The sequence below is a fragment of the Colletotrichum gloeosporioides genome, assembly GCF_011800055.1.
Source record: "Colletotrichum gloeosporioides strain Lc1 chromosome Unknown consensus_66, whole genome shotgun sequence".
In the NCBI taxonomy this organism is placed as follows: Eukaryota; Fungi; Ascomycota; class Sordariomycetes; order Glomerellales; family Glomerellaceae; genus Colletotrichum; species Colletotrichum gloeosporioides.
The window spans coordinates 1220239-1246502 of NW_025544711.1; the positions used below are offsets into that span (position 1 = coordinate 1220239).

Sequence of the window (26264 nt, forward strand, 5' to 3'; positions counted from 1 at the left end):
ACGGTAAAAAGACAAGATCTGGAGACACGAGGGCAAGAGCAAGTAGATCTAGAAATTTTGGGCTGCAGCATTGCAGAAAGGTTTGAACCTCTACATTTCGACGAGGGAGCTAATAGGCAACCTTTTCTACTTGCAAAGCTCATTCATCCGTACATACCATTAACAAATGATTGGACAAGATGCGTCCGTGGATACTTTCTACGTCGGTGAACTTAGGAGACCGAGTTGGAGAGAGGGGGATGGATATCAGATAACGGTGAGCCAGGGTGTTGATCGGTGCTATCAGCTGATGATGATAATGCTCACCACTGGCTTCGATAACACACACGTAGTAGACTTCCCCATGGGGAGGCATGGATAAGGATTGCCGGTAGTGATTGGGGTCAACGGGGGGTAATGGCCGTCCTACAAGGGCTAGGGGTTACGAGTCAAGAGATAAGCATGGGGGCCAGCATCGCTCACCAAGCTATCTTGTCATTCACATAGCTCAATGCCAGCACACAGCCAATAAGATGACGGTTATTTGAATTTGTGTTAATAATCATGGATTTTGGTATCGTTCTGAACTGGAAGTCGGCCAACACTCCAATATCCCGATGACGCTGGAAGCACACCTGCGGCCTCTCACCCTGTGAGAAGTAGATTCCCTGCCCATAGGAGTCATGGAACATTGCTTCAAATCACCGTAGAACGCCTTGAGATATTACAACGCGAGGAAGCCTTGATCGGATGCTCATGAAAGTGTCCGTGACTGTCAAGTATTGAGGCAGAACTTCGGTCTTTTTCGGGTAACCATGTCCTTCCAGCTTACACCGCCAACCAGTCAACAAGCAGCCCTATGGTTCCATGACATTCACGGCAGAAGAATGAACACAGAATAAACTTAGTTAGTAATTCATCTAAAGATGGTTACACACGGGAGAAAAAAGAAATTCCATCTGCTGTGCCAATTTCTGCTACTAACAATCTGAAAGCTTTGTTCTGCCCACACAACAAACTTGAAAAAGCCAAGATTATTTCTTGAAATCTCCCTTAGATAACTCCTCCTCCAGGTCATAGTACACCTGGAACTCGCAGTAACAAATCTCCGGATCGCTCTCTACATCGAAGTTGAAGTCGGCTTCTTCATCCGTGATCAGAACCTTCCCTAGGCCATTTGCCGCTGCTGCTTCTGCTAAAAGTTGGACCTGGCAAGACCTCTCCATGGATGTAAATAGAAAAGCGGCTTCATCAACCGTCTGTCCTACTGTCAGGATGCCATGATTTCTCAAAATGCAGCCTTTTCCATTCGGCCCTAGAGCAGCTGCGATACGATCGCCCTCTTCGCGACCCAGTACAACCCCGCCGTAGCTGTTATAAACGCTGTGTGCGTCTCTGCGGAACTTGCAAGCGTCCTGGGTCAGCATTTCGAGTCGTCTGCCAAAAACGGACCAAGCTTTCCCATGGACACTGTGAGAGTGGCAGACAGCATGGGCGTTCGGCCGGGCCTTATGCACTGAGGCGTGAATGAGGAAGCCGGCTGTATTCGGCGGTGCTCGACTACCTCCAAGGACAGCCCCGTCGAGACCAACGAGGATCATATCGCTGACCTTTAAGAGACCGAAGTGTCGGCCCAACGGGTTGGTCCAGAAAGCGTTGGGAAATTCTGGATCACGAACGGAGATATGACCACTCATGCCCTCAATGTAGCCTTCTCGGTACCAGTGCCTAAAGGCAGCTGCTATGTGCTCAAGCTGCCACTGCCGATGCGACTGGAAATCTGGGTGCCGTGGAATACCAGCAAGAACCACGTCTCCGTGGGACATGGCTTGAAGAGGAGTTTTGTTCTTGAGTTCGTGCCCATGTCTGGTGTGCGACTCCTTTCTTCCCTTCTAACTTTTTCTTCGCAGTTTGCTGCCTAGAGGCGCACCTTGTTAACTACTATATAACTCTCACGGGGAAATATTTAAGGGCTAGGATAGCCTAGGCTTTATAGAGAAACCTCTATAGCTACCTATAGGGGTATATAAAGAGAGTACGAATTACTAGGGGGTAGGTATCTCTCTCTTTATACTACTATAACTTATTATATTAAAATACTAAAGTAATACTATATTTATTACTTCTATAACTATTACTTTAAAAGTAGTAATAGTTTTACTTAGTTTATTAGAGAAAAAGAGGATAATATCTATAAGTTTTAAAATAGATACCTTTTCCCTTAGAATTATAATAGATTTAAAGAAGTATTATTCTTCTATTACTTATTAATATATATTATCCTCTATTAATATAGTTATTATAATCTATCTCTTCTTAAAATATTTAATAAGTTTAAAGATATTACTAAAGTATTTAAAAATAATAAAATAATTAATAACTAATATTATAAAGTAAATTAATTAAATTATTTAAATTAAGAGAACTTATTAGTAGAACTTAAGGTAATACTATAACTTAATAGGGTAGTAGTTAATAAGGGTAATTAGATATATAGGGGGTAGTTAGAGTAGGGGGGTCCTCTTATATATCCCTAGTTATATAAGTATTCACAAAAGAATTCTTTATAAAACGGTGCGACTCCTCTTTTGGCTTGATGCTGGGGATGTGCATCGTCGTAGCAGTGACAGTCGTTGAGGCCGTTGAGCTCATTGTCGCGGAATGGCGAGAATAATGACTAACGAAATTGTTTTGGATCGGTTGAAAAAACGAAAAGTGTTTGTCAGTTCCGGGATGATTTAGCCACTTTGCTTAAACATTTCCCACACAGTCTTGGTCCAGATTCCATTTAAATGATCTTTGACGCCCCAGAAGTATAAGTGGTATAGCACGTCTCACGTCCAAAATCGCTCAAACAAGCAAGCTTCCCCGGAAAGGGAGAGCGCTCAGATAGTTCGACCAGGCTCTCCTATGCCACTTGCGTCACACACCACGTCAGATTCTTCCACGGCCCCTCCGACTGGGAAGCTTTTCAAGCAGGACATCACGAGAAGAACGCTGAGATAGTAGGATGAGGAGCGTAATTGCACGTAAACATCCCAGAATCGTGCTCGTCAATTTTTCTCAAAGTTAGATTTCTACCAGAAAGCAGAGCATGGGTTTGCCGTCCTCGACAGAAACAGTGCAGTTATTGTATGGTACTAGGTGTTTTCTGTCATATTTCAATTAGGCAATCGTTGATGTATTGTGAAATTGCTTCCATTTTGGGCCAATAGGCCAGATACGGGTGTACAATGCCGTTCTAATCACTTGAGTAGAAGAATTGACCCTTGTTCTAACAAGCAAACTCTTCGACTGATTCCACACAAGATTAGGATTTCCCTAAAAGACAAGACAAGATATCCATTATGCCTCATGAAGTTACCTGAAAGTGCACGTATTTAACCAAAACTTCAATACGAAGCGCACGTATTTGACCAAGGATTTAATACGAAAAGAAAGCAGATGTCTACATCAATGGTTTCTTCCCTGATTCACAAGAAGTGACTCTCAGCTGTTTGAAACCGGCTGCTTGTAGATGATCATGAACTCCGCGAAAGACTAGCAAGCTTTGCTATGTAGGTGGATGGCAGCGATCAGAGCTTGTTTCCCATATTCACATGAACAGCCTTGATGTTCGTGTATGCTTCCAATCCAGCCTCTCCCAATTCCCTGCCAATACCGCTCTGCTTGACACCCCCAAATGGTACCCTAGGGTCACAGTCCTGACTACTATTAATCCAAACCATACCAGCTTCGATTTCCTGGGCAACACGGTGGGCTCGCTCGAGGTCGGTCGTAAATGCAGCAGCGCCAAGACCGTATGTAGTGTCGTTGGCCAAAGCAATAGCCTCTTCCTCTGTTTTAAAACGAAGAACAACCACAACCGGTCCAAAGATTTCCTCCCGAAAGATGCGCATGGAAGGCTTGACATCAGTGAACACTGTGGGGGCCACCCAGAAGCCCTTTCCGCTCTTATCTCCGGCAACGGTGGTGGGCTGCCCACCAGTAGCAACAGTGGCACCCTCCTTCTTTCCGATGTCGATATATTGGAGAACGCGGTCGTATTGAGCTTTGGACACTAAGGGGCCCTGGTATGTCGATGTGTCCCACTGGTTCCCCAACTTACTCACGGTCTTTGTCGTTTCTAAGAAGCTCTTGATGAACTTATCGTAAATTACATCCTGGACAAGAATACGGGAGGTCGCAGTGCAAATCTGTCCCTGGTTGGACATGATACCGAAATGAGACCATTTGACGGCTTGGTCCAACTCGGCATCTTCAAACACAAGAAGAGGTGACTTGCCTCCTGTTTCGAGGGTAACGTTCTTTAGCGTTTTTGCCGCATTGCCCATAATATCCACAGCAGTAGCCGTAGAGCCTGTAAACGCAACCTTATCAACGAGAGGGTGCTGGACCAGGGCTGTTCCAGTCTCTCTTCCACCGTTGACAACATTGAAGACACCTGGGGGGAAACCAGCTTCCTTAACAAGCTCGGCCAGAACCAAGGCACTCAAAGGAGTCTGGTCGGCGGGCTTAAGGACGATCGCATTACCACAAGCCAGGGCTGGGCCCAACTTCCAGATGGCCATACATAGTGGGTAGTTCCAAGGGATGATCTGGGCCACAACACCAATAGGCTGACGGATGGTGTACGCGAACTTTTCGTGGGTAGTGCTGATCGTTTGGCCGAACGACTTGTCTGCCCAGCCAGCGTAGTAGCGGACCACACCAACGGCTTCAACCAGGTCACCCTCGATTGCCTCCTTGTACGACTTCCCTGTCTACGTATAAGTATGCATACTCCTCGTATCGAAAGGGAATGCGACATACCGTTATCCCAAGCATCAATGGTAGCGAAGAGCTCTCGCTTTTGCTCGATGAGGTCGGCAAGACGTGACATCTTTAGACCACGGTCGGAAGCAGATAGCTTCTTCCAAGAATCGTGTTTGATGATCGCCGAGGCTGCCCTGACAGCTTTGTCCACGTCGGTCGTGTCCGCGGCCTGAACCTTGGCAATTTCTTTCTCAGTCCTATTTGGATATCAGCGATGATGACCGGAACCTTCTCTCGGCATGGCGGAGCTCACGCAGGGTCGATTGAGACAATGCTCTGGCCGCTGGAGGATGCGACAAATTCATTGTTGATGAATAGACCCGTGGGCTGAGTGTACTTCACCCCGTTGGGGGCTTGCAAGTCGAGAGATAGGGTCGGGGACATGTTGGGTGATTGCAAAAGTCGTCTACGCAGCATATGGAAAAAGGAAATGCGACATAAGATGTTCGTTGCAAGAGACAACTGGCAGTGACACGAGCATGAGCATTGGGGGGTAAACCCATTTGTATTGGCTTTGGAAGCTATCTTTGAAGCTTACATAGAAATGGACACTCCGGTATACTCGATCAGGATCGTGAACGCTTTCTCGTTCGAGAGCTCATGTGGTCAGCGAGCTGATCACTCTGAATCGCTTCTTGATCGAAATAACGATTCTTACCATCGTGGGTGCATCGCGTCTCAGTCGCGGGGTTACCCCGCGATTGTGCCTTTCTGTTTCTGGAACTGTGGTATCAACACCCCTGGCTGGGAAGGGAACATGCCTCGATATGCAGGTTGATCTTCTCTAGCAAGCTGTTGCAATCAGGCTTAGTAGGCTATCAGGCGTTATCCAAGACTTTTGTCAGGTGGCGTGGGTTTCCGGAAACAATGCCGTGGAAACCTTCCCGATCTGTTGTTGGAAACACGTTGCTCACGACTCCCCTGCCTGACTACTTTTGGCGCTGCGGGGTTCTCAACTTTCAAGACGCCACTGATTAAATTAGCCCGTGGAGACATGCCTATAACTGAGCAATCTGCTCTTGTCAACTCTGGATTTCGTTACGCCCAATTGATACCATTGTGCAATTCTATCTGCGCGCGGATACGTGGTAACGCCTGATTCAGCCTAGCAGAATTCCGTTCGCACTTTGTTCCCTAAGCCCACAAAGTCGGACCCCCTGAAGACTGTCAACAAATGCCTAAATCAGTCAGATACCGGGCCGAGCACAACCGGACATTCACTGGATGCCGCTCTTGTCGGGCCCGTCATGCCAAATGTGACGAGGGGAAACCAGAGTGCAACGCATGCATACGTCTAGGGGTCACCTGTGGTGGCTATACTCCAAGCTTGTCATGGATCGCAGACAGTGACGCCACCGGCAGATTGGAGCCTCGGGACCCAGAAACATCTGATTACCGTTATCCGCTTTTTTCTGGTACGCCTGGCCAGGTTCTCTTCGTACCTATATGCCGCTGACTCTGATTTGTATTTTCTAGATGCGGAACGTCGTGCAATGTGCGCCAGGCTGTCCAGGAGTCTCGGCTCGAAATCCGCAGGAAGCATTCTGGCCGACTTAGACTCGGCCTCCAAAAGCAGTGATACCAACAGCGATTTTAGTCTTGCTCAAGGCCCGTTCGGAGTATTTCGCATAGATGAGAGTGAAATGACTTCAATTGCCAGCCGTTCATCTTCATTTGGGTCGACACATCATACGACCTCTGACACAGATGACAAGGGAACGGAGGAGTCCATCGAACTCCCGAATGATCTCATCGAGTTCAACTGGTCACCGCCCGAACAGGACATAGACTTCCAGTCTTTCCTTGACAATATGGACCTTTCTATGGGCCATGACAATACCCTAAACTCTACCGAAGCTTTCACAGGCTCAATCTCTGACCTTTTGGCTGATATCCCAACCGATTTGGAGGTCATTTCGGACTTTTATCTTGCAGAGGAAGGCACCGGCCCCGAAAAGGACATGTCTATACTTAGGAGCGACACTAATGTAACCAATCAAGTTGCAGTCGGGGACACAGTCCCATCACCTCCTGTCTCAATCAATCTCGACGCAAGGTCAGATATGCCCGAACAAGCCCAGGCGCTATTGCGTTACTACAAGACTCACATAGAGTCTGCACCAACATGCATCCAATCCAGCAGGTGGAAGTCACCGTGGAAGCTTCTATTTCTTCCGTGCGCATTCGAGACGTTTGCAGAACTGTCTCTTCTCGGCGGCACATCGCACACTCGGTCGGCAATCCTCTGTGCACTTCTGTCTCACAGCGCCTTTCAACTTCACAAGTCTGGCTCAAATTCGCAATCGGACTATTGGCATAATCTAGGGGTCAAGCATAGGGACAGGGCCCAGAAACATCTGAGAAGCGCCGTCGAGACTGAGGCAAGCGACTCAGAGCAGACTAAGTACAAAGAGTTGTTGATGGCCTTCATAGCAATGGCAATGATATCGGTGAGTAGACACCAGTGGACTGACTAGCTAGAGGTTGCTGACCGGCTGGAAAGATCTACCAAGGAAATCGAATCGCAAGAATCTTTCTGCTTGATGCAGAGCGACTGATCAGGGTCCGAGGCTTGGCAGAAGAGAATCCCGAACTCATTCGCGTACTTCATCACGTGTACACGTACCTTCGCGTCATTGCGGAGGGCATATATGCTCTAGATGATGGCTCGAATGATTCCGAGCAAGCTGAGGCTTTCCCCCAGGTTCCTGAATCTGGTTCATTTCGGATTAGCGAGGATCTGCTCAACATGGGACTCGACCCTGGTGTCGAGAAGAACTCGAAAGTTGGATATGGTGACATCCATCTCCAAGTACAAGGGCGCTGGAAGGAGACTCTGCATTCTCGAATCCACGGCATTCCGGAGTCACTCATGACACTCTTATCGCAAACGATATCTCTTGCAAACGAAAAGAACCGTCTGGAGACTCGTGCCAGATGCGACCCGAAGCTGGCGGCCGACTTGAAGCACCACATCAAGACTTTGGAGGAAAGAATTTGGACTTGGTCTTCGTCTTCCGAAGTATCGATGATTCTTACCGGCGATGTGTCATTCTGTACAAAAGGTCCCAACCTTGTTTGTCATCCTCGGAACCAGGCGATGATTTCGGCGATTCACCGAGCATTGATTATCTACTTCTACCGTCAGGTACACGATGTCAGTGCTATGATACTTCAAGACGTCGTGCGGCAAGCTCTGGAACACCTAGAATCATGCATTAGTGAAATGATCAACAGCGATGACTTTGCTTTGAGTCTTGCGTGGGCGGCATTCATCTGCGCTCGCGAGGCAATCTCGCCGGACCTTCAGAATAGAGCTAGACACATCATTTCCATCACAGACAGCCGAGGTGTTTACTTTACGTCAAGACCAGCCATGGAGGTCATCTCATCGTTGTGGGCTAAGCGGCAAGCTGTGGGAGGCATCGACCTCGGAGGCAGTGTGCAAGCCTCCGATATTCCATGTTCTGTGTGAATCATCATTGGATGTATGATATGTCATCTTTCAGAACTTTGTCTTACGAAGTTTGGTATCTATAAGCTTGGAAACGCCAGAAATTGATCCTTAACAATATCATTGATCGAAAACATCGACGGGAAAGCACAAGCTGGATGCCGAGTTCACGGGAAGGACTTCTTGGTTTGATCACATGGTAGGCTAATGAATGAAAAAAAGGTGACGAGGTTCTGTGCGTTCTGTCTATAACTGATGGTTTCAAACACTTATTATTGGACATCAATGCAGAAGATTATAATTACAATGGAACGCCAGCCTTCTTGAGCAGAGCAGTCAGCTCTGCCTTGTGGTTGTCTTCCAGGAGAGCAAACGGCTTCCTAACTCCACCCGTTTCCCAACCGCGCACTTCCATGCCCGTCTTAACAGCCGATGAGTAATGGTGTGACTCAAGGAATTTGGTAATGGGCCAAATCTTAGCCCAAATCTCTCGACCCTTTTGAATATCATTCTCAACTGCAAGAGCATTCCAAAGCTCGACAGAGAGCTCGGGGATGATGTTGGTCGCACCCCAGACAGATCCGGTAGCTCCGGCCGCCAATCCGTAAAATGTAAGGGTGTCCCAGCCGTTAAAAGTCGTAATGCGATCTCCAGTAGTGAGAAGAAGCTCGGTGAGGGCCGGAGCATTGCCGGACGTGTCCTTCATGTACTTAACACCGACCTCTGAGAGGCCAGCAATTTCCTCAACTGAAAGGTTGACACCACTAGCGGATGGGATATTGTAGTACATAATAGGCAGACCACTAGCGCTATGAATTTCCTGAAGCAGACCGCGTAGCTGCTGGAGGTTGGGAGGGTCGTAGAAAGGGGGCACAACCATAACGGCCTTAGCGCCAACCTTTGCAGCGTGAACTGCATGGTCGATTGCGCCGGTAGTGGTCAAGTCGCCAGCTCCAGCAATAACAGGGACGCGACCAGCGGCCGCTTTGACGCAGACCTCGATGACGGTCTTACGTTCCTGAACCGTAAGGGCGGTAAATTCTCCAGTGCTGACCCCGGGGACAAGGCCGTGGACGCCGGCCTCGATTTGTCGGTTCACATGCTCTGCAAGGGCGGTCTCGTCGACGGACCCATCAGGCTTGAAAGGTGTAATGAGGGCAACGAGAATACCCGTGATGTCGTTGTGCTTAGGGGCGAGCATGGTGAATGTTGGGTTCCACGAGATGGAGATAAGGGATGGTATGATGGCAATAAACTTGAAGTTTTGAACTGTGTGAGGATGAGGAGGTTGCTGCTTGATTGATCAAAGGGATAAACCTAAGAATCACTAGGTATTATATATATTGTCCTGTCTATTCAAAAACAATATCAAATGTTCTCAAAGATCGCGAAGGGAAAATTCCAAACGGGTTCTCTGGTGGAGCACGATGAAAGCGGATAGAGTTCTCGATGAGATCTGCTGGATTCCAAGCACCTCCTCAATGGGAAGGACACTACCCAGACTGAGCTCTTTCGGGTCCTTTCCTACGATACACATTCAGAACATGGCCAGAACGGTAGTCTCATCTGGCAATGCATAACGATACTTTTTGGGTGCCCGAAAAGGCAAGCATCCACGTCCGAGGCGTGGACTCGTTTCCCCGCAAAAGCCATGCAGGACATTCACTCCGACATCCCGATGCGCCCGCTTCTTGGCGTGTCGACACAGAAAGCGCAGTTGCATCGTTATTTGCCTCATGGGTTTCTCAAAATAATTTCATATCTCATCAAGTTTCGAACTGGATATGACAGACTCTGGGCCATTTCGTTGCTTCTTTTGTTGTTTTGGATGCCGCCTGTCAACACTGGCTGGACGGACAGAAATGAGACCTGGGCCCTGTCACACACACGGCGCAATGCCATGTGTATTACGTAGGGCCGAAGGAAGACCGAAATTCGGATCCATACTACGATGAAAAGCATTGGATTATGTCACGGCTAAGCCATCAAAGCAAGTGTATAATGAATGATGGAATGATGGTTCGGAATGAAACTAGTAGAATGAACTACACATTGCCACAAAAGCAATAAGGCCAAATCAGATATTCACAGCTTTGCCAATAGCCCGTCCGCCTTCTTGTACACAAGATGGTCTTGAGTGATGTCCTTGATGCTTCTGCAACTGCGGAAACGGTCAGCATCTGTCTTCAGCTTTCCTCGTGCACGCTTCAACTCACCCGGCCAGCAACATAGCCACTTTGAACTCATACATGAGAATTTTCAGTGCTAGCTCGACACCGTCTTGGCCGTCGTACTGGAGAGTGAGCTGTTAGTAACGTTTTTGTGCTGTGGTGTTTAAGGTATTTGATGGACAACGAACCGCAAGGCCCCATATGGGAATCCTGCCTACGAAACAGTGCGAGGCACCCAGAGCAAGAGCCTTGAAGATGTCGGTGCCTCGGCGAATACCCCCATCCACAGTGATAGGAATCTTTCCTCGCGCTACAGGGGCACACTGCCTTAAAATGTCAATTGAGGCCGGGACTCCATCCAGCTGTCGACCACCGTGGTTAGAGATTACCACGCCATCTAGTCCATGCTTAATGGCAGCCCGGACGTCTTCAGGCCCGTAGATTCCTTTGACCCATATTTGAAGCTTCGTGTGCTGGCGCATCCAAGGAATCAGACTGTCCCAGTCAACCGACGGGTCATAGTCGTGCTTGCTAGGCTCCGCTGGCACCTCGTCGCTTTTCCCAATCTGATCACTGGAGGCACGGAGCTCGCTTTTGCCATCAGATAGTAGGTTTGGCCAGGACATCCCGTCCGGGAGACTGAAGTTGTTTCGATACTCGTTCAAACGTCGGCCTAGGCATGGAGTGTCGGCGGAAAGGAAAATTGCCTTGTATCCAGCACCTGGTGGCCACAATATTAGCTAGTGCGAGTGTCGAACAGACTTGGGCTTTCGAAACGCACTTTCCGCCCGTTGGAGGATTTGGAGGGTAATCGACCGATCCTTCAGAATGCACAGTTGCATTACGTAGGGATTCCCAGCACCTTGAGAAATAACATCCTCCAGTGATGCGGTTGCATATGATGATAGACCCATACAGATTCCCATCTTTGCTGCAGCTCTCGAAGTTGCAATCTCGCCGTCTGGATGAGCTAAACCATGCATGGCTGCAGGGCTGAAGCCCAAGGGCAACGCTGTTTTGAAACCGAAAATCTCACCGGATATATCGACATTATCGACATTGACAAGGACACGAGGTTGAATTTTGTAGTAGTCATAAGCTTCCTCATTCTCCTTCACACTATGGATGTCAATATTAATTAGCCAGAAAGCTTCATGTGGAGGGCGTACGTGAGTAGATCCATAGCGCCCTCGTTGAAATAATCTCAAAAGTAATATTAGCAGATGATTGCATAATCCACACGACAGGATATGCGTACCTCGATACATCTTTGGGAGTCTTCGGCTTCCATGGTACTTCAAATCTTGAATGCTGTGGACCGAGGTGTCCCAAGAAACTCCTCTACTCGCCATATCGCACTGAGAGATGTTACGTTTCGTCGACAGGCAGGATTGATACTATTAAGATTCGGTTGACGGCTGCAAATCGTAAATTTGAGTTGGGGACTGAGGGTTCAAGTAGTACGTAACTGCGAGCATTCAATCCAACTCAGCCAATGCCCGTGCCTACTTTGATCAGCAAAGGCTCAGATAAATCAAATTGAAAGACACATGCATGACCCCGAGCTTCAGACAAGGCCCCAGGGCGAGTGGTACCCATTGGAAGAGAAGCCCTGCAATGAACAGCGCTCCTCAATCAATTACTTCGAAAGAAAGGGGAGCTGGCTGGATACGGGTCGGCTGTTCTGGTCCTAGTGGCAAAGTTGCCTCTCGAAGACCGTCAATACCTGACAAAACAAGATGTTCTCAGCAGAGGTCATCAAGCTTCCGGAATCAGACGATGCCGATACAGTCCTGTAATCTCTCCTCTGTCCCTCGTATCTCCCGAAAAGAACCCTGGCGGTATCTGCGCCAAATCATGCATCGCCCCCCAGATACTGACGAGGTTGCCCGCGCCCGCTCAAAACGTATTCTGAAATATGCACAAAGCTGAAAGTCGGTCTTTCCTACACTAACAAACTCGGGATGGTGAATGCAATGAAACCTGGAGGTGGGGACAATGAATGGCGAAGTTTGCCCATTTGACGGCTACCCCGGAAAGTTGCTAGATAAGCCCGATGCAGGTGGATGCATGAAGACGCGGGATGTTCCCGCTGCCTGATGGATTTTACGGGAGATAAACCCCCTCAGTCCTACATAAGCCGTACTGTTCAAAACAGGTAGGTTATTGAGAGCTATCTTGCGGGGTAAATGAAGGCATCCATGTTCCCCGATACCTGTGCTGAACGCGTGTCTCAGAGCTCAGAAGCTTGCCGTTTCCAATAGGTATGGACTGATGATAATTGTTTGTATTAGGTTACATCAGATATCGGCCACTGATGGAGGTGATGTTTACTGTGAGGTGTTGCAAGGGCTTGACGGCTTTGTATCTAGGCGACCACTTCGATTGACGGCAAGACTCATCAAAAGGAAAATGGGATGCAAGAGAAATACGAAGTAGTTTTGTTTTGAGAATTATTTGAAAGTTGACTGCTCATGGTTCGTCATCCTGGCCTCTAAGAGACGTACTTTAACAGACGAGTTCCAGTCTAGCGTCCGCCAAAGACCGGCTGAAGATGATCGAACAGGGCACTTGTGTCCTCTTCTGTAACGCCCTGAATGTCGTCGTAGACGAGAAGCCTCGAGAGTACGTCTTTATTCTCACGTGCCAGAGCTTGTGCCTCCTCAGGAGGCTTCCCACCATTTCGTGCGGTCAGTATTAGGGAAAGGTGGAATTTTGACCGTGCGACGGCGGCGTCAGGCCAAACGCTCTTGCCCGGTTTCCCTTCGGCCTTACTCAGTGCACTGCCTATTTGCAGCCTGAAATGGATTAGAAAAATGATCCGAGCCAATGGGTGGATATAATTACTCAGCTTGTTCCCACCGTTGCATATGGGAGAAGATCGAACCAACAGCGTACTGGCTTTGAAGAGTGAAATAGCTGTCTTTGCCGTGGACTCTTACTCTATCAGCTAGGACTCTTTCGTGCAAGTCCAAAGCTCTTGAATGATCACCCCCTACAGCATAATGCACGCAAGATCGAATTGGAATCGAAGAACGAGGTGTTCGTCACCAACATTCTTGATTAAAACAACAGATTTGCGTCCGGGCTGCTCAGCACTTGCAAAGTCATGTTGATACATGCTGCAATAAGCTAGGTGGTGTGTTAGCTTCGCAAAGGGAAATGGATCCTTTTCCTCGGAAGTAATCTTGAGTAGCGCTTGACGACACTGTTTGTACATCGGCTCGGCTTTCCTGAAGTTATTGCATCGCAGCATTGAGTTAGCGTAGTCGGCATTAACATTAATGAGCTTTACTTTGTCGCCGTCCATGATCTCACCCGTTTGTTCCCTCTGTGCAGTGCGTAGGCTTCGAACTATCTATAGATACCTATATAGGTATATACCTATATAGTCTATAGGTTATAGAGGGGTACCTAAGTAGGTACTAAGTAGGTATAGGTATTAGGTAAGATTTTAATATTTAGGTACTAAATATATAGGTATAGTAGGGATTATAATTTAGGTTTTAAATAAGGGTTTATTTAATAAGTATAATATATTAAGATAAGTTTAGAGAAGAGTTAAAGCCTAAATTAAAATATCTAAACTATATAAGAAATAAATTAAATTATTCTACTATATTACTAATTTCTAATAAAGGAAATTTACTATAATCTATTTTATCTATAGTCCTTTAACTACTTAATTACTCTCTTATTCTCTAATTTAATAATAAAGGGGAATATTTATAAGCCTATAAACTTTACTATAATATATTTAAACTTAAGAGTAATATCTAAAAGGCTTAGTTTAACTTATTATTAAAGTTTAAAACTTAGTTACTAATTTTAATAAGTTCTATATCTAAAAACTCTAGTTATACTAAGTTTTAAATATCTTAAGTATTATTATTATTATTATTACTTAAAATATTAATAATATCTTAAGTATACTTAATAATAAGTTTATAAGAAATAATATAAGAGCTCTTAATATTAAGAACTTTATATTAGAATATTTAGTAAATTAATATAATATAATCTTTATTAAGTTTTTTAAATATATTATCTTCTAAAATAAAAAGTTTTAGATTAGAGAATAAAAGCTATTCCTACTACTTATTCTAAATAATAAAAAGGAGTTAATAGAAAATTATCTTAGGTTTTATATTAAAGTATAAATAATAATAGATATATCTATTAAAGCTAAATACTTATTTAAGAGGGATAATATTAGGGAAAATATAAAGATAGTTATAAGCTATTCTATAGAAGCTATAATACTTTAAATCTTTTCCTAAGTTTCTCTAGAAGTTTTAGATTAATTACTTAGTATAATAACTTAATACTAATTTAGTATTATTTCTAAAAAGGGGGAGATTATAATATTTATACTTCTTAAGGAAATTATAAATAATATTAAATCTATTTAAGGGAGATATTTATTTTTAGTTCTAAAGAAATATATAAGCTAAGTAATTAAAATAATATTATAATAAGATTATTATAATAGGATTATTATAATAAAATTTTTATAAGGATTATTATAATAAGTTATTATAAAAATAGAAAAAAAGTTATAGTATATTTATTTCTTAAAACTTTAGAGTATTAAAGCTATTAAACTATAGATAGATCTATAAACCTTATCTAGAGTAGATTTTAAGTTCTTTAAGCTATCTTTATAGTAATCTTTAGTATAGATTTTAATAAACTCTTTCTAAATAATATTAGCTAATAGGCTAAAATAAGCTTTATAAATATTATAAAATCTTAAATTATTATTTACTATATCTAATATAAATAAAAGATATAAGAATAGTAAAGATATATAAAGAAATTAATCCTTTTCTTATAGTAACTAATACTTCTTAAGTTTATCTACTACTATTTATACTACTTTTTAAAGAAATAGAACTTAATATTTATTCTTATTAATATTAAGTTTCTGTTATATAAGTAATAGTTAGAGGAGACTAAAGAGTTAAATAAAGGTGTGTCTTTTCTAAGAGGATATTACGCTCTTAGCGCCCCTTATATCCTAAGCGTGTTAGGCTTATATAGCTTATATAACCTACTCCTTAGTAAGTACTTACTAAGGCTCCCTTATAAGGTATATAGTATATTACTAAATACTTTACTATATACCCTCTTAGTTATATATATAGCTAATAAGAGCTATATACTTAAGAGGACTTATTTAAACTAAATTAAATATAGTACTAATATAGGGTTACTTATAGCATAATAGGAGCGCTCCTAAAAGAGCTATAGAGTACTCCTTTATAAGGTTATAAAAGGACCTTTTAATTTATAATATATTATTAATACTATATAAATATATAAACTATACTAGTATTAAATAAGCTAGTTAGGTAAGTACTCTCTTAATATAAATAAGAATAGAAATTTTTATAAGCCCTCTTATAGAAATTTTTTTTTCCTTATATATCCTAATTTTTATATTTTATAAGCGCTATTTTATATTACTTATAAGATCCTTTCTATTATTTATATAATAATCCCTCTCTTCTTACCTTCTCTCTCTTTATTTTCTTATAAGATCTTTCTTTCTCTTAAGTTCTCTATCCTTATATTATAATACTATATTTATATAAAGATAGGTATTAGTTATACTAATTACTCTACCTTTATAAAGAAGTTATAAATATACTATAAAGCTAAGAGTACTTAGTAGGCTTATTAAGATAATAATACTAATAAACTTATTAGTAAGTAAGATAAGGTGCTTATTAAGATTTTATCTTCTTAGGATAAGGATAATAGTAAGTACTATTAACTTATTTCTAAAGCTACTAGCTAACTACTTTATAAGTAGAAGATAAATTTAATATTAATAATAAAGATCTTAATTTTAAGGATATCTAGGTCTCTTATAAGTTCTCTAGTAGTAAGGACTTCTATTCTACCTCTTAGTATAATCTTATAGAGTCTAATATTATTTAAAAGTAGGTTTAACCTATTTATAAGTTTAGATCTATATACTATCTTTATAAATAGGATTAGCCTATTTATGAGGGTACTTCTATCTTTTATAAGATTACTACTTTTAAGCTTACTTAAAAGCTTATTTAAAAGCCTACTTAGGAGTTTATTTAGGCTTTAAAGAGGATTAATACTACTAATTATAAGTATAAGTAAGCTGCTTTTATCCTAAGTGAGGATAAGGATAAAGATTATAGTAAGTGCTTTTCTATTTATAAGATAATATTATACTTATTTCTTTCTCTTTAGGAAAATATTTAATTAAGAGACTTCTTCTTAACTACTAACTATATAACTATAATAAGGGAGATCCTCTTAATAAGTAGTATATATAAAGCCTTATAAGTAATACTTATTACTTAAAAGTCCTTTTTTGCTTATATAGGATTAACTATTATGATTTCTATAAGTATATAGGATTAACTATTATGATTTCTATAAGTATATAGGATATAGTTTCTATAAACTTATTCTATAAGAGCTTTAAAAGTATATTTATAGAGTATATAATACTACTTATTACTAAGCTAATACTATAAGTGAGAGGTCTATTAAGAGTATTAATAATATAAGAGTACTTATAAGCTTTTTACTTATTAACTTACTAACTTATAAGTAGTATTATTTAACTTAGATTAGTACTTAGAAGAATATACTTAAGTAATATAGATATAACTAAGGATTTATAAGTAGGAGTAAGGGTTTAACCCTTTATAAGAAGGTTTATATAGGGAAGGTTATTAGTAAGTAGACTCCTATAAATATACCTAAAAGTGCTCTTAATAAAGTTATTTACCTTAAAGGGTTTTCTAGTATAGATATATCTCTATCTCTTACGCCTTATCTCCTTAGTATAACTTTTTCCTACCTTCTTATAAGTGCTCTTATCTATTAAGTATTTTTAAGTAGATCTAATTAGAAGTCTATTATAAATACTTAGGGTTTTAATATAAATGCTCTTAGTTTAATCCTCTTTTCTCTCCCTATAGGTACTTTTAATATTTAGAACTATATTACTCCTAAGAGCTAGCTCTTCTCTCTAATTAAGAATACTTTTTATTACTTATTAAGAAATTATAGCTTATAGAGTAAGTAATACTCTTAAGAGGAAAAGGATATTTAGGAGGATAAGGTAACTAAACTAAATAAAGTATTTACTTAGAGTAGAAGTAAGTCTTCTACTCTTTCTAACTTTTATACTCCTCTAATAAGTAGTTAGCTTATAAATATTCCTCTTATTTAAATTTCTACTCCTAATATTATAAGTATTTAATATTTTTCTTTCTCTTTTAATACTTTAGATTATTACTTAGGATATCTTAATAAGGTTCTTAAGAGATATTTATTTAATTATACTCCTATTAATATATATAAAAACTCCTAAGAGATTACTTATTATAAATAAGAGGAGGCTTTAAAAGAAGCTAAAGCTAAAGAGGAGGAGGCTTATAAGTATTAAACTAAGAGTACTCCTTAGAGATTTAAATTAGGTACTCCTTATAATAAGGGCTTATTAGACTTAGTCCTTATAGTTTTAAGTATTTTTATTTCTACTCCTATAAGTGCTTCTAGCTTAGTTTTTATTACTTACCTATATAATTCTTAGGGAAATTCTTATATTATCCCTCTTATTTAAGCTACTACTACTATAAGTACTTCTATCTATTTAGTTTTTATTACTATAAGTACTTCTATCTACTTAACTTTTACTACTATAAGTACTTCTATCTATTTAACTTCTATTATTATAAGTACTTTTAATACTTTTAATTTTAATATAGCTTTTAGCTTTATTTCCTCTCCTACTAATTATATAAGTGTTTATAAGAGTACTCCTTATTATATCTCTATTTATAAGAATATTACTATTACTTATAATATTTATGTGTAGTGTGCTTATAAGTATACTAATTATGACTTAATAGTGCTTATAAGAAGTACTTTTTTTAGTTCTAATTAGGCTAAGGAGCTTAAAGAGGTTCTTAATCTCTTAGATATTATATATAATAGACTCTAAGTACTTATAAGTTTCTAGTTTTTATAGGGGGGAAGGTTATTTTTATATTTTATAAGTAGCTAGATTAGCTTAGTATTTATATAGAATTCTTAGGTTTTATACCTTTTTTCTAATACTTTTTAGGTTTTAAGAAGAAAAGCTCTTATAAGCGTTTTTTGCTTATATCTCTATAGATATAATTAAGTATCTTATATCTTATAGGTTAAGAAGGCTTCTGAAGTTTTTAAATTTTATTTATAAGAGGTTTTTTATAAGTCTATTTACTAATATCTTAGAAGTTAGTATATAAACTACTTTAAAGTTTCTTTTTTTATATTCTTATTTTAACTATATATTATAGATATCTATATAGTATAGATAAGTAGAGATATATTCTTTATTACTTATAATAAGATAGATTATTTATTAATTATTATAGTAAATTTTCTATATATCCTTAAGATTAAGTTTAATTTCTTTAAAGAGTTTTTAAAGAGTAATTATTTCTCTTATAGTTTTATTAAAACTTAGGAGTTTAGCTTTTATAGTTAATATAGTAATAGTTACTTATCTTATAGCTTTTTATTAGATTACTCCTCTAAATATTATTATAATATATTTTTATAAAGATTAGTGAGACTTTAGGTTATCTATAAATAAGGTATCTCTAGTAATAAGAAGAATTATTATACTTTTAAGTTTACTTTCTAAACTACTAAAGTAGATTATAAAGTAGTAAGTACTAAAAAGGTAGTAAATTATATATCTTACTATATAAAAATGTTCCTTAGAAGGGTTTATAAGGAATTATAAAAAGACTAAAGATAGGAAAGTTATATCTACTTATAAAAGGATAGCTATATATAAAATAAACCTTATTATTTCTTAGAATAACTTTACTTATTAAGGAGTTATTTAGTTTTTATTCTTTATAAGCTCTCTTAGTAGGAGTAGTATAGAGGGATATACCTTATTATAGAGATTAAAATAAATAATAATTTTTTATATATATAAGTTATAAGTGAGGTAGATCTTATAAGCTATTTAATCCCTAATAATTTATACTTTAAGGTATTACTTAATAAGGCTTTACTTTTTAACTTTATAAGCCTTTATTATCCTATTAATTACCCTTCTTAAGTGCTATTTATTATCTTTATAAAATAGTATGAGAATATTATTAATATAGAAGATAATAAAGACTTTTTAGTTTATACTTTAGAATAGATATAGGTTCTCTTTTAAGGTTTTAAGTCTTAAGCTTCTAAGTATTAAATAGAACTCTTTATATTATAAGAGTAGTATATTATAAAGTTTATAGAGTACTCTCTTAAGTTTAATATACTTATTATTAAAGTTTCTAATAATATAATCTATAAGGAGTATTATACTTCTAGGGGGAAATTTATAAGTAATTAGTACTCTATCCTTTAATATATCTATATTAAGAAAAGTATTAATAATATTATATTAAAGTACTTTTAGATTAAACTCTACTATAAGTACTATAATAACTCTAAATATATAAGTTATAAGGGTTACTATATATATCTCTTTTAGTCCTCCTTTCTAGAGATCTCCTTTTATATAGATCTTTATTTTATACTAATCTAAATAGCTATCTTTATTAAGCTTATAAGTAAATATTTATTTTAGGGGGAGAGGTTTTAAGTATATATATCTATAGTTTATTAACCTCTATATTCTTTTATAGAGTAACTTTTTAATTTCTTCTTAAGTAGCTATATAGAATAGTATTTATATATTTTTAAATAGTTTCTCTAAATTATTTTAGCTTTTTAGGAGAGCTAAAAGTATAGTATAATATAATCTATCTTCCTTCTTAAGAAGAAACTTTAGCTCTTACTTCTATAGATCTATCTTATAAGGGAATTCCTTCTTTAGGAGTCTCTAGGTAGTATTTTATACTACTAAGTATAAGATATTATATTATAAGTCTTCTTTATTTTCTTTTTACTAAAATAGTATAAAAGTAATAAAGAAGAGATTCTTTATTTACTTTATAGTAATATATAGTATAGATAGTATATTAGCTATAAGTATAAAAGCCTTCTTTTAAATAGAGGTAATTTATTAACTTAAGTATAACTTTTCTTATATTTTATAAGTATATAAGCGTTTTTATAGTAGCTATAAGGCTTCTTTATTAATATTCTCTAGGTTAGGTTAATCTTAAAGTTAAAGAGAGCTCTCTTTTAAGCTACTAACTAAATCTAGAAAGTTCTATTTTTTAAGTAACTCTCTTATTAGTTTTAAGCTAACCTTATCTATAATTAAGTACTCTTCTCTACTTAATATATTTAACTTCTCTATTATCTTAGGACTAATAGTAGGAATACTACCCTTAAGATATCTCTAACTAAATAAGTTAGGAGTATACTTAGGTATAAATAAGGCTTATTAAGCTTTTTTAATTAAGTTTTTATTTCTTATACTTTACTATAGTATTTATATAGTAACCTCTTCTCTTAAAATAAAGTTATTCTCTATAAAGATATTAAGTCCTTATAGGATTAGGCTAGAGAAGTTAATTAGCTTTTTAATAAGGTTTATAGTTACTTTAGTTTCTCTAATCTATAGGGATTCCTTAGAGTCCTCTTTTAAATAGAACTTACTCTTATTAAATATAATATTATAAGTAATAATCACTCTCTTAAGAGTTAGGATTTATACCTTATAGAGATTATATATATTTAGTATATATTCTATAAGATACTTAATATACTTATATAGGGCTACTTTAAACTCTCTTTTCTTTATCCCTTTTTCTCTTTCTCTTCTTAGGGGATATATTTTATAACTATAAGTATATATCTTACTTTAGTGAGGTTAAAAGTTAAGAGATTCTAGAACCCTATAAGCTAATATTTATAAGTTTATATACTTTTTAAACTACTCCTATTTAACTTTATCTAGTAACTTCTAGCTTATTAAGGAGTATAAGCTTATATTAAATAGGAGAATTCCTATAAGTACTAATTTATCTTATAGCTTTTTTAGTAGATTTACTACTATTCTTATCTTAATACTTTTAGTAATTACTTCTTTTCTAGTTCTCTTAATTCCCTCTATAAGTTTTTTTATATAAAGTAGAGGAAACTTTAAATTAATCCTCTTTTCTTTAGCTTATCTCTTATATTTAATATAGCTGAAGATCTTAATAACTATTTACTTATTATTTTATTATATTTTATAAATAAGTACTCCTTTCTACTTAAAAACTTAGTTTTTAAATATTAAAATTATATAGAATATTTTAAAATATATTTTTAAGTAAAAATAGAAGCTATAAAGTTTTCTAGAGTACTTATCTTTAATAAGTAGAAGCTATAAAGCTCTTAATAAGGTAATTAAGTAGTTAAAGAAATCTTAAAGTATTCTCTAATATAGGTATAAACTATAGTTTTTTAAGAGTTTTCTTAAGATTATTTTTTATATATAAGTTATTATATATTCCTTATATTCTAACTATATTAAGTTTTTAATCTTTACCTTTTAAGTGTTTTAGACTAAATACTTAAAAGCATTAAGCTTAAGATATTTAGAGCGAAAGTACTATAACTAAGTAGAATTACTATATATAGGTTTTAGTTTAAATAATAGTTATAAAAGTTTATTAGATATAACTATATAAGTAAAGTTAACTTCTCTAGAGTAACTTATATTAATATAGAATAAAGAGTAACTTAGAATAGAGAAGTAATTAGAAGAGGGCTTATATTTAAAGAAAAGTACTCTTTTATTATTTTAAATAAGTTTATAGAGGGTAAAACCCTTACTACTTCTAAAGTAAAGCTTATTAGTACTTCTATAATATTAGATACTAGCTATCTTAAAGTAGTACTTAGAAATTAAATTAGTATAGAAACCTTCTATATAAGAGATATTCTTTAGAGTAAGATCCTCTATACTAATTCTTTTAAGTCTATTTAGAGAGTTCTTAAAGACTTTAATACTTATTCCTCTAATATAAAGAGATTATAAACTAGCTATAACTTAGTTTAGTTTATTTAGCTTATAGTAATCTTTAAAAAGATTAAGATTATTAATAAAATAAGTAGATACTTTAATATCTATAATAGTTAAGTATTAAAGGGAAGTAGAATTAATAGTACTTATAGAAAAGGCTTTAATTAGGAACCCTCTTTCCTCTTAAGGGGGAGGAAAGTTTAAAGTAGACTAAAGAATAGCTATAGTAGTAAACCTATTTAAGGGAATACTTATAGAGGTATACTTCTATCCTTTTAACTTATTAATCTCCTTAGTTATAACCTATTTATTCTTAATAAAAGCTTTATAGAAGGTTTTATACTTCTTATTAAGAGCTTTATTTTTAATATTACTCTTCTACTACTAAGTAAGCTTAGAAGTATATCTATATAAATATTTTCCTATAAGAGAGAACTCTACTTAGGTATATTTTATAGGAGATTAGGTATACTAAGCTATAAAGTTTATATTTATATAATTAAGGTATAAGTAATCTTAAGTATTACTTAGGGAGTTTTAAAGCTTAGAGTATATTTTAATATTACTTAAGTTTTACTATAAGTTAGATCTTCCCCTAAATATTATAAAGTAGCTATTTAAATAGCCTTTTTTCTACTAGACTTATAGGTTTATAACTCTTTTAAATAGGGTTTCTATCTCTTTAAGAGAGGGGGTTATTTAGCTACTCTCTTTAAGAGCTATATAGTCCTAAAGATATTAAGTAGCTTAATTAGGAGTGAGTTAAATTTTAATAGTTTAAAGGAAGTTTCTTATTATAAATACTCTTTATACTTTTAGAATACTATAGTTTAATCTCTTATTAAAGGTTATAAACTAGAGAGTATAGAAGTCCTTAGGATTAATTAATAAATAAAATACTTTTTTAAATATAGTGAGATATTTTTCTCTTATAGTAGTAATAATTACTAATTCCCCTCTTATGAGGTATTCCTTTAAAGTATAGATTACTATCTAGAGAGTATAGTGAGGAGTTTTACTATTTACTATAAGGTTTATAGTAATTTAAGCTCTATTATAAGTTATAATTATTTCTTAAGATATTCTAGAGGCTTAAGATATTCTAAGAGTAGTTATAAGAGTATTTCTTTAAGTTATTATAAGTATAGTTTTAAGAGTATTTCCCTAAGTTTTTTATTTAAGTTTAGCTTTTATTAAAAGTTTAAACTAGATAAGGTCTAAAAGTTCTTTATTAGTAGTCTTTATAACTTAGTTTTAGATTTCTTAATACTTATAAGAGTTTATTATTTAAATATCTCTTTTATATTTAGTTTAAATCTCTTATATATAGTGATATAGCTTATAGTAATTAAAGAGTATTAGATTCTTAATTAAAAGTCTTATTAGGTACTTAGGTTTAGAAGTAGAGGGGGTAAGTAAAGTACCTTTAGGCTCCTAATTCTCTATAGTTTAGTAATAATAGTATTCTAAGTATTTATAAGTATATTAAATATAGTCTTCTTCTATAAAGGTAGAGACTTTAAAAGTATTCTTATATTAATCCTTAAAGAGGTTTAGAGTATCTAAAATATTTAGGTTAATATATTTCTAAACTTCTATAAGAATATAGTTAAATTTAAGAGAGATAATCTAGCTATCTTAGTCCTCTTAAGTCTTTAGGAGGTACTTAGAACTTATAAGTTAGTTTTTAATAAGAGTAGATATCTTAGTAGTTAGTTAGTTATAATTAATTTAGAAAGAGAAAAGAGAGAGTTCTACTTACTCTTATAAGTAGTTATAATATATTAGTAAAAGTAGGGGTAAAATTTAATAAACTAAGCTTATAACTATTATATAAGTAATAGTTAGAGGAGACTAAAGAGTTAAATAAAGGTATATTTTTTTTAAGAGGATATTACGCTCTTAGCGCCCTTTATATCCTAAGCGTATTAGGCCTATATAGTTTATATAACCTACTCCTTAGTGAGCACTTACTGAGGCTCCCTCATAAGGTATATAGCGTATCACTAGATGCCTCGCTATAGTTTCTTAATAACTTCTTAATATTTTATTAAATAGTTATAATAGATCTTTATAAGAGTAATTATATAAGTAATATTAATAACTTAATCCTAGCTTAAAATATATATAATAGTAAGGAAGTATATAAAAATATTAAGAATAACCTTAATTTAATACTATTTATTAACTTCTAGCTTAAAAGAGATATTATTACTATAGTTATTAAACTAAATATTAATTAGAGTTTAAAGTTTAAGAGTGTAAACTAATATTAATATAGTTAAGTTCTAATAAGTTTTTATATTAATAATTAGATGTTTAGGGCGCTTTATAAAGTCTTTATTTTCACTATTTTTCTAAAATACTAAAAACTCTAAGAAGTATATTAGGTTAGATTTAATCTTTAGTATAAAGTGTTAAACCTAAAAAGTTATAAATAATAATAAATATAAAGGATTAAGAATAAAATACCCTACTTTAGTAATTACTATAGTAAGTATTAAAGTATAGTATCTTTTAATTTAACTTTCTAATAGTAAAATCCTATCTAAACTATAATTAGTAGAGATCTTATTATCTAAATAAACTTCCTAATCTATATTCTATAAAATAAAGGTAGCCTACCTTATTAAGGTTTATTATAGTAGTATAGTAGCCTTAATAACTTCTTTATTATTTATATTTAATATATATTATATAAGGTTACCTATTATAAATATATAAGTAACTTTAAGGTAATTATATAGTTCTTAAACTATAAAGTTAATAATATAAGTAAGGTATTAAATATAAATAACTTTAAGTTATAATATAGTAAATATAATCCTATAAAACTTAGCTAGGATATTTAGTATAAAGTTAGAAGTATTATCTATAGAAATATAATTAAATTTAAGTTTAAAGTCTAAAAGCTTTTTAAGAGTTTTAATAATTACGCTTATAATAATCTCTATAGTATAGTTTTTTATAATACTAAAAACGCTAAAAAGGATATAATAATAGTTCTAGTTCTTATCTATAAAATAAGCTATAATACTAAGTATAGTATACTTCTAACCTAATATTATCTAGATATTAATTATTAGAGATACTTTTAAACTTAGAACGATTTACTTAAGAACTTTAGCTTAAATAGCTAAAGCCTTAACTTTAAAATTCTTAGTAATTATTATAGTAGATAGTAATATCTACCTTAAGTTTATAAAGCTAGTAAAAAACTTAAAGGTTAACTTAGAAATAGAGTTAAAAAATATATTACTATTAATAAAGTAATATAGTAATACTTTATCTATATAAGTATACTTATCTCTTTTACTAATAAGCTAAAAAGTAGAAGGAAGTTATTATAATAATTATTATAAATAACTTAAATAGGTTTTATAGTTTAGAAATAAATTATTTCTTTATTATATTATATTCTAAAAGATACTAAAGTACTATACTAAGCTTTAAGATAAACTAATTTATAAAAATAATTATTTATTAAGTTAATCCCTAAACTAGTAATATTAAGATAAATAAAGATAGAATTATATATATTATAGATAAAATAGAGGATTCCCTCTTAGACTTTTACCTCTTTATAGAAATTAGCCTAAATATCTACTTACTTATAAGATTTACTAAAAATTTTAGCTATTCTCTTTAGGTATATATTAGGAGTTAGAGATTCCTAAAAGATCTTAATACTATCTTCTACCCTCTACTTATAGTAATAAGTTTTTTACTACTATTTAATAAAAGAAGTATCTATAATAAAAAGAATAATAGAGCTACTATATATCAGCTTATATTTAAGAGGAGGTAAGACTAAAGAGGAGATCTCCTTAAAAGGGTTACTTATTATATATAATTAAGTAGTATATATTATTAA

The 26264-nt window shown here is 35.5% G+C and overlaps 5 protein-coding genes across 5 annotated transcripts; 1 reads left to right on the top strand and 4 right to left on the bottom strand.

The window, feature by feature from the left end:
• Positions 1–1013: 1013 nt before the first annotated feature.
• Positions 1014–1805, bottom strand: GCG54_00014960 (Meiotically up-regulated protein 14; the record flags this gene model as incomplete). Its single annotated transcript, XM_045414781.1, has 1 exon — positions 1014–1805. The coding sequence occupies one exon, from the start codon at positions 1803–1805 to the stop codon at positions 1014–1016; it is 792 nt and encodes a 263-aa protein (XP_045260903.1).
• Positions 1806–3554: 1749 nt separating this feature from the next.
• Positions 3555–5178, bottom strand: GCG54_00014961 (putative aldehyde dehydrogenase-like protein; the record flags this gene model as incomplete). The annotated part of the gene is made up of 3 exons (XM_045414782.1): positions 3555–4738; positions 4792–4991; positions 5048–5178. The coding sequence occupies 3 exons, from the start codon at positions 5176–5178 to the stop codon at positions 3555–3557; spliced, it is 1515 nt and encodes a 504-aa protein (XP_045260904.1).
• Positions 5179–6287: 1109 nt separating this feature from the next.
• On the top strand, positions 6288–8269 carry GCG54_00014963 (uncharacterized protein; the record flags this gene model as incomplete). Its single annotated transcript, XM_045414783.1, has 2 exons — positions 6288–7244; positions 7298–8269. The coding sequence occupies 2 exons, from the start codon at positions 6288–6290 to the stop codon at positions 8267–8269; spliced, it is 1929 nt and encodes a 642-aa protein (XP_045260905.1).
• Positions 8270–8549: 280 nt separating this feature from the next.
• GCG54_00014964 (4-hydroxy-tetrahydrodipicolinate synthase) lies at positions 8550–9449 on the bottom strand (the record flags this gene model as incomplete). Its single annotated transcript, XM_045414784.1, has 1 exon — positions 8550–9449. The coding sequence occupies one exon, from the start codon at positions 9447–9449 to the stop codon at positions 8550–8552; it is 900 nt and encodes a 299-aa protein (XP_045260906.1).
• Positions 9450–10333: 884 nt separating this feature from the next.
• GCG54_00014965 (Oxidase FUB9) lies at positions 10334–11771 on the bottom strand (the record flags this gene model as incomplete). Its single annotated transcript, XM_045414785.1, has 6 exons — positions 10334–10409; positions 10465–10541; positions 10608–11140; positions 11201–11538; positions 11589–11622; positions 11678–11771. 6 exons carry the CDS (start codon positions 11769–11771, stop codon positions 10334–10336), a joined length of 1152 nt encoding a protein of 383 aa, XP_045260907.1.
• Positions 11772–26264: the final 14493 nt, after the last annotated feature.